This window comes from Lacerta agilis, chromosome 1 (genome assembly GCF_009819535.1).
Source record: "Lacerta agilis isolate rLacAgi1 chromosome 1, rLacAgi1.pri, whole genome shotgun sequence".
In the NCBI taxonomy this organism is placed as follows: domain Eukaryota; kingdom Metazoa; phylum Chordata; class Lepidosauria; order Squamata; family Lacertidae; genus Lacerta; species Lacerta agilis.
In genome coordinates this window covers 59,107,065-59,124,051 of record NC_046312.1, presented here as the reverse complement: position 1 = coordinate 59,124,051, position 16,987 = coordinate 59,107,065, and the positions used below count along the sequence as shown (strand labels likewise).

The 16,987-nt window shown below is 43.6% G+C and overlaps 1 protein-coding gene across 1 annotated transcript in view; it reads right to left on the bottom strand.

Moving 5' to 3' along the window:
- The window catches only part of SLC17A6 (solute carrier family 17 member 6), a 44,097-nt gene extending 27,110 nt beyond the window's left edge, over nt 1-16,987 (bottom strand). The window contains exons 1-3 of the mRNA XM_033150988.1: nt 15,926-16,987; nt 12,216-12,468; nt 10,065-10,183 (exon numbers count right to left, since the gene is read on the bottom strand). Coding sequence (XP_033006879.1) covers nt 10,065-10,183; nt 12,216-12,468; nt 15,926-16,011 — 458 coding nt within the window. The 5' untranslated portion in view covers nt 16,012-16,987. The remainder of the gene's footprint in view (nt 1-10,064; nt 10,184-12,215; nt 12,469-15,925) is intronic.

The following is a 16,987-nucleotide window of genomic DNA, read 5'->3' as shown; positions in this document are numbered from 1 at the left end:
TCTCCATGAAAAGGTGGTTATTTTTCGCAGCAAATGGTCTGGTCTGCTTCTTGTTATGTGTACATCACCCTGTTGATTCAATGTGCCCTTCCTTTATGTGCATATCTAAATCCTCATTGCACATTTTCCAGTTGCTTCACTGCTCTTCTACCCTCAAATGTCAAGTTATGGCTGTCAGAATCAGAGACAATAATAGACCTAGAATAAGGCAAAGTTCCTATTACAATAACTATGGCGTTTCTGTGGGCTAAAATCAGCATGTGAAATGAATTTGGCTTTCCTGAGCCTTATATGATGAACTTACATATTTTTCAATACATCTGTCCCACCGCCAGCTAATTATTTCCTCTGTGAGTACGCTGATGATGTTGATATAAATCTAAAGTTACTAGGACCAAACACCAGCTATAATAGCAAGAACATACACACAGCCTCAGCAAGACTGAAAAAGAATTTTGGATAAGAAATATGAAGACACAACTGCTCTGTTCCTGTCTGGTACAATGACTGTGTGGGACAACACATGCAATCAGAATTAATTCTTACAAGTAGTGAATGATTAATTAATTTCTTTTTTAAAAAAAAATACTACAAGCACCCCATTGTTTAAATAATTCATACATTTAGAAAAAGGAGAAAAAAACCCTAACAAACCAATATGCCAATTTGAAATATCACATCATCAAACAAGCCCATTACAATTATATTTCTCAGATAAATTATTAACTCTGTGATGATGTGAAATGACATCTTTTGGGCTTTCAAAGGAAAGTAAGTTCACATCAGCTAGCTCAATTAAGACTCCAAAATGAAGATCAAATAGAGTGCTGGAACTGTACTATAGAGGGTCACCTGCTCACACAACAGAATGCTAATGCATAGCCTCCTTAGACACTGGCCACTTTAAGAGGAGCAACTATAATAGTGACATTCAAGACTGCTCCTTAAAAGCAAATGAGATGCTTCAATTGCCATTAGCTGCCTTTAAAGAAAATGTATAATTTGACCGAGTAATTGCAGATATGTGATACTAATGAACCTCCATGTGAATGTTCCTACCAGTTATTTGTGGTAATCTGATGAAGATGGTCTAAATAAAACTCAGACCTAAAATGGTAGATTCACTTCAGAAATACTGGATGCTATCTGTGAGGGGAGGGATGGTATCATTCCAGAACCCCCACGTGGTTGGTTGGTTGGTTGGTTTGATTGAAGTAAATCTCAGAAATGAATATATGGATAAAATTTGGGTCAAAAGCATATTTTTGTTTTTAGATTATTCACAATGTGCATGTCACTCTACAGGTACCATTTTAGATTAGGAATGTCCTCTGATATGAGAAAGGATGCCTCTCTTAAACTGGTACCTGTTGGACTTCCCCCCTCCCTTTCTTGCATATTTGTATTTTTTAAAATCATTCCTTTTTATATAATAAACCTCCTGTCTAATTCAGAGCATGCTGTTAACAGATCAAAATGTTTTGATGACTCATTCTGATGATCTACTTAAAGTTACCATACCAATATTTTTATTATAAAATACTGGTCCCTATCCAAACAAATTCAAGGGTGGCAAAAGACTACAAGATCACTGGTCTGCTCAAGCTCATTACCTACTAGGTAGAGGGTGGAACATCATGTCTCTAGAGTCTAAGGAAGGGGCAGACTAGTCTAATGCACAGATGAAGTGTTGAATTTAGATTTGGAGTGTCAAAATTGGTTCAAATGCTATTCAGCCCCAAAACTCTCTGGATGGGCTCTTTGATAAATCACTGCCTCAGCATCATGGTTTTGTGGGGAAAGGGTGAGATTCAAGTGTAGTGAAAGAAGGAAAAGTAGGTCTTGGTATGTTGCCTTTTTCTAGACTAGATCAGTTAATGGTCCTGAACTCATGTTCATATGAGTTATGCTGGCAAATCTGTTACAGTAGCAAGTAATTGCTCATGAAAGCCATAGAAAATCCCTCTGCAATGGATTCCTTAATATTTAATCAATGGAAAGTTGATCCCAGGCTTCTAATTTTTCATTGAGAGTTTCCCTGAAAGGAAAGGAATGACTGTGCTAAATTAAACCCTTGTGACTCCACAGTGGACACCTTTTTGTTCCTATCCTCTGCCCTTAGAGCATTCATGGTGATGTCATAATTATGTTCCTCCAATCGCAGATCTCTATGCACCTCAGGAGAGAAGAGATGCCTCTGGAATGAATAGACAAATGAAACCCTGTTCCATTTTTAGATGCTACACAGGGAGATGTTGTTTTGTTCAAGCTGAGTGCTATGCAAAAGTCTTATCTTCTGCACCTGATCATCTATTTTCTGCATTTAGGGAATTTACTGAACTATCTTGTGCTCAAAAGATGGAATAAAATTTTTAAGATAAGTAAATACATTTAGTACTGGTCAACACTATGCAGATTTTTTTTATTTTCAAGGCATAAGATACATTGGCTTTAACAGCCTATGCTTCCAAACACAGTATTTAGGATGAGAATGTTACATCTTTAATATTGTACTTGGAAATATACTACATGAAAACCAATTGATCTTATTTCCATTAAAAGTGTTTAAGGTTGGGAATCACTGGGTGTAAGATAAAGTACTGTATGGAAGTTGAATTCCATTTGTATTGGAAGTATTAGGGACATTTTGTGTCTTCAGCAACTCAAGCATTTTACAATCTCGTACTCTAGTCTGGAACACATATAGTTAGAAGTAGATCTCCGTAATACTGTATAGTGGAACAGAAACTTACTTCTTGAAAGTTAAGGAACCTATTCTCAGGTAAAATGTTTAATTCATTACAGAATTACAAGTGCATTGTAACTAATCCAGAATTCTAACCAGATTTGGAAATTCTGCCAATTAATAACCTGCTATGGATTTTCATTGATTATATTCATTGATTATATTTCATATTCATATTCTGTTCATATTATGTTGTGGGTTCCATCTAGGTTCATAGGCTTCTCAGCCCCTAGAAATTTCTCCAAAGGCTTCAATATATATATATCATGGCAGCATGATTGCTCATAGCAAAAACCTGGAAAGAATTTGATCATCTACATATCACACAATGGAAACAGGAAGAATGGACAATCGCTTTATCTGAGAAACTAAGAGAGTGCATGCCCTGAATGATGCAACTGATACAGGCAATTTTACTGAAACATGACATCCCTTTATAAAGTATTCACATGAACACTCTGATGACTGGCACCCACCAGCTATGCATACAGATCTATAGGAAATTTTAATGTATTAGTCTTCTGATCTGGGGGAGGGGGAAAACCAATTGTTTTGATAATGATATGCTTATACTTATATCCTGCTTCATGGAAATTTATAAAATTTAAAATATGGAATGGCAGTGACAAATATGCCCTGGGGGAGGGGCATTCGTGAGTCAGAGTGCTATGACAAAAACAAAAGCATCTACATCGTGGATTAGCAGCTCCCTGCACTCCAGTGTTTGAGCACATTTTTTGTATACCTGGCATATCAAGGCACAACTGAGGAGTTCCCTGTCTGACACCCTGGAGAGCCACCACTGCTCAAGTTACATGAGCCAGTGGTCTGAATCATTATAAGGCAACATCCTATGTTTCTATGGTAGAGTCATCTGAAGGAGTAGAGTGAAGGTCCAACCATAAACTTTAGGTCAAAGCCTGAATATTGTCTCTGAATAGTCTTGTGCATTTTCTGTGCAATTAGAATTATCCTAGGGATGGGAACCACTGTTCTAGTGCAGTTGCAGCCAATGGAAACTTGGAAACTATGATGTGGTGCCTAGAAACTAGCTCCGGAAGGCCCACCACTGGGGAAACCTTTCAGAAGCCAATTAGCTCTTCCACAACCTGTTCAACAGATAATCTAGTTGAGACTGGACAGAAAAACTACTGAAATGTGTGCCCTGAATTCGAATAGACAAACTGTTTCCATAGAACTTCCATAGTCCATTCTCCCATCCAAGTAAGACATCCAAAACTTATGACACCATTGTTCTCAAAAGTCACCTACAAATTTTTAGCCACCCACAATATTTCTATAATTTCATAATTACGGAAATATTAATTACTGTTATAATTCACTGTTGGAGGCAATATGCTTCTGGAAACCAGTTGCTGGAAACTGCAGGAGGGAAGCACGCTGTTGCACTCAGGTGCTAATTGTGGGCTTCCCATAGGCATCTGGGTGCCACTATAAGAACAAGATGGTGGACTAGATGGGCCTTGGCCTGATCCAGCAGGCGTCTTCTTATACTCTGATGTTTCTGCATGCCAATCTTCTCTCTTTCTCTCTTTTCAGTCAAATAGGTGCATGCACGTGAAAATGGAGTCTGCTGATGCATGGCATTTGTATAAAAATAAAGGTCATTGTCATAAATCTGGACAGCTCTGAGCAATTTTTAAAAAATTAAAACACCACTATGTTGTCAACATTTGAAAGGGTGAAGTGTATTTATTAAAGTATGTATGTATTATTATTATGCTTAGTCATTTTACTTCAGTCATGATAAAAAGGTCTGCTGCACAAGACACACCCATGTATTTGAGTATTATTTAATTTTCCTTGCTAGAGCTGATTCATAAGAGTACTTTTAGTACCATGCTGTGTGCATGACAACAGCTTGTTAATGGTGTCGTTGATTTAAATCGGTGTAATTGATTTTATTAATTAATCTCAGATTAATGTTTGGATTTTTAATCAGGTTTTAATTAGAGCTGTCCCTCGCAATATAGTGTTCATCCTTTGCAATGGGGGGGTGGGCAGAGGGGGGCAATTTACTTGTATTTCTAGCTTTTTTATTTATAGAGTTTTTCAGTTTTGATCATGGATTTCAGATTGTTTGTGTTCAGGTTTCCCCCCCCCCCTTCAAACTGACCCTGTTAGAGTCTTCTGAAACCCTGAAAGCATCACCTGTATTCTAAATCCTACCATTTTAATCAGTTCATTTATTGATTACACTGTTTAAAAAAAAAAAAAACCAAGAAAGTTATTCACCTTAGAAATCCCTGAATGACGAATTGACTGACGGTTCTGCTGATGTGAGTTAACTGGATCTGAGAAAACACTGGATTAAAATATTGCACTCTTTACAAACATTTCCCGTGTAGTATAACTTGTGAAGGGATTGCACCCTGTTCCTAATTAACAACACGACACCATTCATTCACTCTTCGTTCATTGTACGTCTTGAAACTAGGCATAAGGGGTGAAGCGGGCGGGTGCACGCACGCAACTGTGATAGATTTGGCTGGACAGAAAATACAAAGTCAATTGGGGGGGGAGGGGACGGCACCAAAGAAGACTGGCGACGTCGTCGGCTCCTTTATAGGCTCGGCTAATAAGATAAAAAGCGCAATCGTTACTTCCTCTTTAACTCGAGACTAAATGGAGTTGGTAAGAAGAGCTCTCTGATGGGCACCTGAATGTGTTTTAACTGGGGCTTTCATTCCCCCTTTGTATTGGGGAAATGCATGGCATTATACGAAAATGGCTCCAATTACGGTTTAGTAAATAATCCCCGATTGCTGATGCAAAGACTGGCGCTGCCTGGCCAGAAACAAATAGCCTCCGCAGTCTGAAATCATGCCGTCCTCTCCCTGTCACTGTGTCCCCAAAGAGACCTTCAGTCTGCCTTGCTCCTCTCGCCCAGCGGAAACCTCTTGTAATGTGATGGAGCCATTCTACAGTATTGCACCGTGGAGCGCGCAGACCACTCGGGAAAGCGCTGCCCTGCTTCCCTATTCTTCCAGGTTTCCAGATTTACCCATAATCATGGTCGTAGCCGGAGGCGGGGCGGGGGGGGCAACTGCCCCCTAGGTCAAGTAATAGAAATACTTAAATAACTGACCAATCATGTCGTTCTGCCCCCACTAACAAAAGTCCTGCTCCTGCTAGCAGAAAATCCTGACTATCCCCATGCCCATAATGCTCACCGTAGAAACAACAACTCAGTGACATTTTCTGCAGCAAGGGTAGCTAACGCGATGCCCTCCCCTGCAATCCCTGAACATTGGTTGTGTTCTAGCGGCGCTGATAAATGGTTGCAGATCAAAGATGCGCAACCGCACCATATTGACTGCCTTTGCAATATTGCTGGCTTTGGACAGATACCCCGAGATAACATAGGTGCCATCTCGCAGCGAAGATTGAGGGTGCCCGCAACAAACTTTGCCCATTGACTTTGAGGGGCTCCAGCCCCCACAACTATATTATTGTGGGTGCCGAAGCACCCACAGACCGCTGGAGATGGCCCCAGTGCGAGATGACACTTATTTCAATAATGTGGAACACAACCGCCCCAGGCCTTTTCCCCAGCGGCATCTGTTATCCCTAGCTCCATCCAAGTGAATGGAGAAGAAATAGTCATTCACTCGTATGCAGGAGATAACCATTCACTCCTAGGGAAGAAATGGTAATGCACTGGTATGGGGGAACTATCCGTTTATTCATATAGAGGAACCATCCATTCATTCGTATGGATGACATGTCCACTCGTATTATCTCAACTGTGGATTGTGGTTGGTGGTAGAACAGGCAATGACTTCCCCAACATGGGCGGAGCCCTTCTGGTAGGTCTGGAAGGAGACACTAGCCCAGCTGCTCCAAAGCAGGATGTCCCAGTCGCCACGCCACCCATATTTGCCTATAGAAGAAAAATTCATTGTTGTAAAGCCAAATCCAGGCCTATGAACAGAACTTAATATGAGATGAGCCACTTAAGGAAACCTCGGGGCCCCCGCCCAGAAGTGTCAGATGAGAGTTCTGTACATAAAAACTCCCAGCTTCCGTATGTATGTATGTATGTATGTATGTATGTATTACAAGGCTCCCCACCCCCCGAAATACAACTGGACTTTTCTCCAAAACGGTTGGTAGAATGCCCATTGCATTGATTTAGAACCGAGCAGGTGATCTGATTTCAATGCGCCTTTTAAGCATACAGGTTTGATTTATAATATCGGTCGCGGTCGGTTCTAGGGAGAACTGCCTCTGTTTTGGCGTCTAAACCTACAGTACACGCTCACAATTTGACTGTCGTGAGTCGCCATTTCCTCCGTTTCCATCTTGTCGCTGTCTACCTTTACGCATTACGAATTAGTTACGTGCCATTCCTCTCCCTCCACATCTACCAGTTCGCACAACTATAATTGAAATTCGGAGAGGATTAGGGCTTAAGAAGACGATCCCCCCCACCCCGCACACGCACGACTTCGGGGAGGCTGAAGTAGCAATCCAGGAGCTGGTTCGGGGGGGAGTGGATTAGGTCTTACTGCTGCCTTTCCAAACCTGAATATTCCGGTTAATCTGAATTGGGAGTCCTATGCGACTCTACTCAGAAGAAAGGTCCACCGAGTAGAACGGGGCTTACTCCCAGGTAAGTGGGTATAGGAGTCCAGCCTTAAATCAGCGCAGATTCTAGATCAAGTGTGTTCTCCCATCCGACGTAAAATTCAGATTAATAGAGTCGCATTGAGGATGTTCAGGGAAAGCAAGCTTTCCTGCAGGATTTTTCCCTGCGGCCGATTCCACCCCCACCAGCTTTCCCTTTCGACATTCAATCTACAACTAGGTTACCCCGTTTCCCATTTGTGCGGATAAAGACCCGAAGTAGTTTAAAGCGCTCCGATGAGGGTTGGTAGCGGTGGCGATTAAATCCCTGATTCCTTTTTTACTCAAGCCAAACAACTGGTGGAAATCTTGAAGATCTGCCCAGGGCAAGAAATGACAGTCGGGTCCCACCCCAGAGAGCTAGGCGGGTGAGATGCGCGCGCGCGTGTGTGTGAATACAGTTACTTTGATTCATGACTGCGGACTAGGAGAGGGAGGGGTTTTGTAATAGCAAAAACATTCCCCATTCAGAGCTGCTAGCGCGGGATCGGAGGAGGCGGCGTGGGTGGAAAGGCGATCGATTCGGGGGGGGGGGCGATCAGCACGTCTGCATTGGCTGATGGATTGGTCTAAAGGGCCTCTACGCGCGGATATTTTGTTCTTTGGAACATCCAGTCACTGCCCGGGGCTGCCTGCTTCCGGGTTGGAAAGAGCGCGGCGCCAAGGAGCGGCGCTAGGACCCCTTCGCTCCTCCCAGCGAGCGTGGCTCTGAATGCCTCCTGCGCCCGGGAATCCTCTGAGGATCTAATTAACAGGTAGAATCGCCCCCCGGGTGCCTGAAACCTCCTTGGCAGGCTCCATAGAAACGGAGCCTTAAGACCCCGCGCCATCTGCACTTCCCTTTCATTGTGGAAAGCTCTCTTGGAAAGCACTTTCTCTCTTGCTTCGTGCAGCGGGCGCCTCATTCAGCTCCCCTTCGGCTGCCCATTAATAAGGACCCCCACCTTTCATCTGAGAGATGCGCACAGTCTTTTTTTGTTTAAATAAATAATTAAAAAGTGGGGATAATTAATAATAACGCACTCGACTCCGCACAGACGGCTTCCCAAAAAGCTCTGCGGGTTATATATAACCTGAGCGAAATAAATGGACTTGTCTCTACTTGAAGCAGACGGTATGAACAGAGAGCCCAACCAGACCGCATGAAATAGTTCCGAACCCTCGAGCAAGCAAGCGAACGAGTATACTACGTTTCAGTGATATGCAAAAAAACAACAACCCACAAACAAACAGGGTTTTCATATATGAATGATATCTTAATGCCTGAATAATACCGGTAATATATGGAAACAACGCCAGGAACAATACATATCATTAAAACCAATAATAACAATGCAAAAACAGGAGATTCGCGTTTTGCTAACACGAACCGGTGGGTTTCGATCCGACGAAAATGTGCACAATTGTTAATATGCTAACTGAATAGTAAATAGTAGTAGTAGTAGTAGAGTATGATTATTATAATCAATAATCAATTTAGTTAAGCTGAAGCATTTGACTGAAAGTCAATGTTGTGGTTTTTTTTATTGCTTCAGCTATCAAAATACTTCGTTTCAACTGGGCTTGGAAGGGAGCATGATGGACTCCCCGCCCCCCTTTTTTTGGTTGTCATTGTTATGAGCAGCCTTGGGCGCTGTATGTTGAAACTGAAAGACGCGACATGAGCCGAAATGATCGATAATAAACGATGACCGTTTAAAGAATAATCTCAGATTTCAGATTAAAATGGGAGTGATTTCAGCTAGAACTGACTCACACACCCAGCAAAACAGTGTTTAGGCTGCAATCCCATAGCCAGGCATGGCCAAACTTGGCCCTCCAGATGTTTTGGGACTACAATTCCCATCACCCCTGACCACTGGTCCTGTTAGCTAGGGATGATGGGAGTTGTAGCCCCAAAACATCTGGAGGGCCAAGTTTGACCATGCCTCCCATAGACCCTTCTTTGGGAGCGAGTCTCATGGGATTTAGTTGCACAGAACCGGTGGTGGGTTTTACTCCTGACTGAACGGAAATGTATTCATTTGGAAACTTGCGGCAAAAGACCAGAAATCCTTGGTAGGGAGAGCGAGAGACTCTGCCAGGGATGATGTATCCAGTAGTGCCCTCAAAGCAGGACTTTGGAGCAGAAATGCCAGAAGCTACACAGAATCCCATCTAAAGATGGGCTGGAGGAGAGACGTAAAAGCAGTCTATAAAAAGTGACCTGGCTGTATGTACCACAGGTGCCCTGCCTTGTCTCCTAAGCGTGAGAGAATTCCCCTTCTGTTCAGTTCGTCTGACACAAAAACAGTCTGTCGCTCCACCAACAAAGATTGGCTGCAAAGCCAAACTGTGCTGGCCTCTTGAGTCCGCACCCACGTACTGGCGGATGAGGAGCAACCCTCCGCACTGCGCTGCTACGCTTTGCACCATAGCGGGGTGGGGGTTGAGCTCCGCAGTGTGGCTCATCCAGGTTTCCCCAATACAGGAGGCTGCTTCTTTCCAACAGCCCATGCAGGAAAAGAAGCAGCCCTGAGCCAAAAACAGGTCCCCGAGGCTCTCTGCCTCTTCCCTTGTCAGCAGAAACACCAGCCATAGAATAATCCAACACCATGTGGAGCAGATATCTCGCTCTTTGTTTACTTACTTCGCACGTGGAGGAGGGGAGAGATCGGGTTGCCATTACCTGTTAGCTGCCAGCCTGGATGAAATATATCCCCCGGGGATCTGCGTGATTATATAGCCCCAGAAAAAAGAACCGTGGATCATGCCAACCGTCTCCGGATCCCAGTTAAACTTCGCTTTCTTCCGAAAGCGACCAAGCCAAGGAAAGGAAAGACAGAGGGAAGAAAAAGAAGATGCGTTGTAAGCAGTCATTTAGAAAGGACAGGTCGGTGCTAAGCCAAGGTCCACGGAGGGTACCTGCAGCTGTCAGCCACAGAATATGAATGTGGTTTTCCTTGACGCTGCTAAATTCAACAATTATCCCAAACAAACACATTGGGGGTTTTTAAGGATGAGGATTGCTAACGTCTCTGTAACCTATATATTCTTAATTGCTGTTCATTATTAATTATTAGTAGTATTTATATTATTATACTAGGAGGATACTGTACTCTGGGACTTTATGATTCCAGGTTAGCATATTGGGGAGTAGAGGGGGTCGACTACATTTGAAAAGGGTCACAAGTGGATTGATGAATCTCCTGGGCGATCGCCAGGTTCAAATCAAACATAATGTTCAAAAGCTTCCTAACATAACAGTGTTTGGAACGGATCCGTCCAGCAATTTATTTCATTGTATAAATAAGATACCTTTGCCACTTTCTTACTTTGTGTTATTCTGTGTCTTTTTCCTTGGGAGAAATGGTTGGGGACGCGGGTGGGGCGTTATTTTGTGAACCATTTCACGTTCTCGATTACTGTGTGGTGATTAAAAAAAAATCCTACCAGTAGCACCTTAGAGACCAACTAAGTTTGTTATTGGTATGAGCTTTCGTGTGCATGCGCACTTCTTCTTGTTTTGTTTTTCCATTGGACACAAACACCTTGCTATTTTTCTCACCAAAGAAAACGATTATTAAGGGGGGGGGGGGACTTGTTGAAGGGACGTACATTTATCCGCCTGTAGGCCTAAGCTAAGCTTCACATTCCCTCCGAGTTTAGGGGTTTGATATAGGCTTTTCTCATATTCTTGATAAAGATTCCCTCCCTCGCTTTTTAAAAACCAAGACGGACCTGATTCGACAATCGCGATGTAAAAAAACAACTGATGGACCGTCATCTCCTTAATTCCGAAGTTTCCAGAGAGCGAGAGGGAAAACAAACCTCTTTCGTCGTTTTTGGCCGCTTGGTGTAATCATTATTATTTATTAGGCATATAAGTATCTTTAAGGGTCTAAAATAGCCGCTGTCCAGAGGGAGCACCTCTGCCCTGTTCCCTATCGATTTTGGCAAGTGCGGAGCGCAGACGCTGCCATGTAACGGCTGAAGTCTGATCTTGGGACCAGCTCTGGGTTTGAACTGAAGTGGCGAAAGCAGGAAGCGGAACCTCAGGATCCGACTCGGGGTGGGGTGCGGGCTCCTGGACTCCTTTCACCCCCATTCACAGCTGAATAATTTAGGATTTTCAATCGATTGCGGTTGCGGTCCTCCGGGCCACACCTAATTGGAAATAAGTTCAATTGAACTCAATGGGACCTGCTTCCAAGTGTGCCTTGGGCTGCGAGTTCCGTGGAGCTGGTCGTCTTCTAAAATATAATTGTGTGTAAGAGAGTGGGGGAGCTGCATCTTTTATTTATGGGTGGGGTACCCTAGGTTCAAAGCCCCACTCAGCCAGGAAGCTCATGGGATGATCTCGGGCCAGCTACGTTCTTTCTTGACCTCACGGGGTTGTTGTGAATATAAAATGCTTGGGGAGCGAACCATTTAAGCCGTTCCGAGCTCCATGGAAAGAGAGCAGTAGGAAAAGCCAACAGGTGCACCAAATTCTCATACCAACGACAACAAAACTGAGTGGTTTTAAACGGGGGGAAGAAAAAAGAAACAGGAAATGAGGCGGATGAGTAAGGCGGGTGAATAAATTGGAACGGGAGAAAGAGGAGGAAAAAAATGGATCAAAACCAAACGAACGGATTCATCTCTCCTTGTAATGGTTTTTCAGTTCTGCTAAAGAACCTTTCCCTAAACGTTGAAGTCAGACGACGACATACAGGCCACCTCTCTAGAGGTGCTCTTTTAAGAGCCTATGCTCTTAAAATGGACGCCTGAAGGGCGTTTGGGAGTCGTGATGGTGCAGGTGGAAGAGGAGAACTGTCTCAACGTGTCTCTCTCTCACCTCTTTGATGACTTTCCCTCCTCGGTGTATAGTGCTGTTATTGACCATGTCCACGATGGCTACTCCCAGGTTACAGCGGATCCCAAAAGAGATGCAGAAGCCCAGTCCGCTCATGATGGCGATGATGTATCTCCGCGGGAGCCCGAAGCAGGTGCAGTCGCACAGGGGCGCCTTCTTCTCGGGCTGCTTCACGGGTTTCCCATCTTCCGTCAGCTCGATGGTGTCGCCGGTCTTCTGCTTCTTCTCGAGGACTCTGCCCAAACCAAAGAGGACATGATCTCAGTCAAGGGACTCCAATCCCCTGGCCTCATTTATCTTCAGGATTTTATTTTTGTCCGGGGTGGGTGGCAAAGGTTAAAGCAAGGGCAGGTAGATTCAGGGGCTTAATCTGAACCAGGAGTGTGCCCTAAAAATCAATTTAGCGAGTGCTAAACCTCGCTGGGGATATGTAGGAACATAGCAAGATCCTTGGTTCGCCTAGTTCAGGAAGTACTGTCTACCCTGACGGAGAGTGACCTTCCAGCGCTTCAGACCAAGAATGAACCCGGGGCCCTACCCTACATACATTAAAGTTTGAAAAGGGCAAGGGGGCTTTTTCACACGTTAATGTCCCCTCACCACTGACAAATATCCCGCCACAACACCCGAGAGGTTGGCAGGCGTGATTTAGGAAACGTTTCCATCTCCTGCGTGGGTTTCACAAAGCAATTCAATGAGGCGTCCCTGCCAGGCTTCTTGATTCCTTCCTTCCCGCTCCCCTCCATTCCTTATGTATCTATCTCCTGATGTATGGGAGGCGTTCGACTGCGGAGACGCCATGTTGGGCTACTTTGCAACCAGAAACATATCCTGGAAAGGGGGGCGGAAACCCACGTCTGCTTGCCTTTTAGAGAGAGGGCTTTAACTCTCTTATAAAGTGGGGGGTTGGGGTATGCAAGCCCGTGAGGCGCAGTGAAGCCTATTGAGAAGGGAAAGGGCGTCTTTTTTTTTCTTCAGAGGCGACGGCCAGATGTCTGGATTTTCTGCCAGCACTCAAAATGGCCGCCTGGCGCTTTTTCAGTCAGCCAGGCCTGCACTCCAGCTACGTCCCAAGGCGGTCGCGAATGAAGGCCTTCCTTGTCGGGCAGCCCGCGCTTGGAGGTTTAGAAGACACCGAGGAACGTGTAATGGGCGCAGCGGCTCCCTCGGTGTGGAAAACTGAGCGCTCCCAAGCAAGGCTTCCCTCCTTTCGAGGACCTCAGAGGGACGATGATAATACAGTAATAATAATAAGCAGGCAGCAGCTAGGCTAGCTGAGCGCCCTTTCTCTCACTGCTGATATGGCAAATGGGGAGGGATCTGAATGGCCACCCCAACGTTCCTTAGCAATAGCCTATTGAATTCCCATTGATTCCAGGCTGTTTCTCGCCCTTCCAGTTGCGCGCCTGTCTTAATTTCCCTTAGTTTTTCCATTTCCCCTTAGTTTTCCTTTCACAAAAGGAAGGCTTGGAAATGGGATCGAAATATTATTCCGTTTGTCTTTCGGTTTGCAAATCCGATCTTCCATTGCAGGGGTTTCCAAGCACACCCTCCTACTTTTAGTAATTTCAGACAGGAGTGCAGCGGTGACCTTCACTCCTTCGAGATATGGGTCAATAAAGACAGATTGGTTCAGATCTAGGAACAGTACCGGCTGATTTTAGGATCAAAAGTGTTTTTCTCTACATCACGGCGATCCGAGCTGGATCCTGTGCCAGTTGAGCGAATTAACAGCGCAGTCCTATACATGACTACCCAGAAGTAAATCTTATTGAGTTCAGTGGGGATTACTCAGAAGTAAGTCGGTATGGGGTTTAATTTTATTCACATATTCCTTTACTGGCTAGTTTGGGGAGAGGGATGCAAGTTGTTTTTCCCGTTAGAATAAACGATTGTGTATTAGCTATTATATTGCCTGGATGAGGGGAGATTGGGATTGGGTTTTGGATGGCATGATATGGTGTATTTTACTATGCTGTGTGTGTGTACACACATACTATGCATATATCGAGTTTCAAGGAATTCAGTCTTTGACCTTAATTGCATAGCACAACATAATATAGCATAGCATAACATAACATCAAATAACCGATCCTAATCTCATCCAGGCAATATCAGAAATAAAACATAATAGCTGGTGTTTACATTGCCTCTTCATACAACCATACAAATATTCCTTCCCAATACTTATTGTATGCGTAGAAAAGAAAGCAAAAAAAAAAAAAAAAAAAAAAAGACTTGTAGAAACAGAACAGTAAAGAGGCAATTCTAAGATCAAGAGGAGAAAACTAGATCCTGTTTTTCCAGCGAATTTATAAGCCTAATGCGAAATTCAGCATTCCTAGAGTTAATTTGACATTTTAACACAATATTTGTTTTTAAAAACCATGAAAAAAATGCACACTTCGTATATCTCTTTATTCTCGAAGACAGCTTTGTAAATTTATTTAAGACTATAGCGGTAGCATTAGATTGTCATACGAATCACATTTTGCTTTAATTATATTTCGTTGCTGTCCTCTTCCTCTCTAGTAAAAATAAGGCGATATTTAGGTGGGTGGGCATGACAGCAAATACGTGGGATGGTGTGTGTGTGGGGGGGGGGGGGTTGTACAGCCAGCTGTTACAATAAAATTACTGCATACCTTTTGGCTTATAAATATTAGTACAGCCCTCGTTTTCTAGATGTTACCCTAAAGTAGCCTAATATTCTCCAATAAAACAACGCTTCGATTGCCGCAATGGTGGCTTTGCTCAACCAAAGGTGACCTTCCTATTCAGGTATTCACCTGCCACTCTGAATGTGCATGAGAGGAAATAGTAATTATGTTTTTTTAAGATTAATAAATTAATCAATTTGGCATTATCTTTTCATTATCAAATGCTATTATTTTAACTACCAATAAGTTTTGTTTTTGGTTTAATTAAGGGAGAGGCTGCAGTATTTTCACGATCCATTGATATCGAATTCAGATGTATTTTTGTAAGTAAGGTTTGCTGCGGTACTTTTTCAAACAGTTTCTTTTGTAGTACATTTCTGTGTAAGGCTAAAGGGGTGGTTGAGTAGGAGGACACACGTTTCCCTCAGTGTCTCTTTCCTATGGTCTGCCTTTTATGTATGTTCTATAAAGAAGACATTAGATTATCAATTATTTATGCATCTCCATGTTTTTCTTCGTCTGAAGGGCGAATACACTGGGGAATGGGGAATCCAAATCGAAAATCGTGCTAATTCTTCCTTGGGGGAGGAGGGAAACTTTCTTATAAATAAATTGTAAACTAAAACCCAAATACAGTGCAAAGGGGGTTCCCCCCCATAAAAGAAAGCATTTCCTACATTTCTCGTTGTGCAGTTCTAAATACACAGAACAAAATGAATAAATTACCCAACACTGGTATGATTTTTCTGACTGTGTTTCTAAGATAATGTCTGGAAACAAATATATTGAAACCACTGGTGCCTGCTTCCCAATAGAAGGGTGTTAAATGCTTAAATATAAAAAGCATTTGGATACCATTTTGTTGAAGTTAAAGCCCGAGCTAGCAAAACCCAAAGAGCACAAATAACACCCACGTTTGGCCAGACCTGTATGTGAAATTAACCTCTATCAGAAGTGAAGTGAGGAGTTTCAGTTTAAGATGCTCCACAATGGTAAATATGCTTACCCACCAAAGACAACCTCGTCCCTTACCTGTAGAGTTGACCCAGCGATTTCCCAGCTAAATTTTTCAGCCCCTCCTTGCCAGGGGTCAGGATCCTTTGTTTTACGGACTCCATTCCTGCAAAGGTTTTAACTGGCGTTCACTTGGTTGTCTAGGGCACCCTTATAAACAGTGATGATGGCTCATATTGGTTCCATGTCTAACTTTTCTCCATAAAATGGCTATTGGTGTGCATCCAGATAAAGAGGTGTGTGTGTGTGTGTGTGAGAGAGAGAGAGAGAGAGAGAGAGAGAGAGAGAGAGAGAGAGAGATTATTTGTATGCGTGTATGTGTGTGACTGTGGGCGAGGAGGAAAGGAGGAGAGCCAGCGCCAGAAAGAGCAGACGATTGAGTGTCTACATACAGCCCACGGATTTCTGAATAGAACAGAAGTTGTGAGACACAACTAGAAGGTCTTCCTGGAGGTGAAGGATCCACTAGCAAAAGGTGCAGGAGGAGCCATGGCGAGTTTGAAAAAAGAGAACCGCCTGGATTCAAAGTCCAATTTGTAAGTAAAATCCTGGATTGGTGCTGATTATTTTACTGCATTTGGGATAGGTAGAGGTAGTGAGTCGTCAGACGATGTAGACTTCAAAAGAGGATGCATACAAACCTTCCCAGTGCCTACTTCATGCCAATTTGGGTGAATCCCTGATGATTGTGTTACAGACTCTGGCACTGGTGTGCAACACATCAACCAGTTGCTCCAGTGCTGGAAAGAGTGGTCTAAAGCAGAGTTGCAGGGGTCACACCGTCAGACGTAGTTGGCCATTCTTCCCCACCTTCCTTCACTGCCGCGCCTCCCAGAGAGATTTCAGCACCATGGATAGCGCACAAGGCACAGAGCGTGCTCCGAACGGTTTTCAGCACCACGGAGAGAGCAATCGGAAGCTTTCCTCAACCATCAATGTTCCAGGGGAATTGGGCGGGCTCATTACAATGAAGTCAATGAAGAGCGGATGCCATGGAAACCAAAAAGGAGCCGAGTCAAGGTCTCTCCGTCTCCAGGTTTTCCAGAGAGCAGCGTAGTTCTAAAAGAAAGCGGGGGTTTA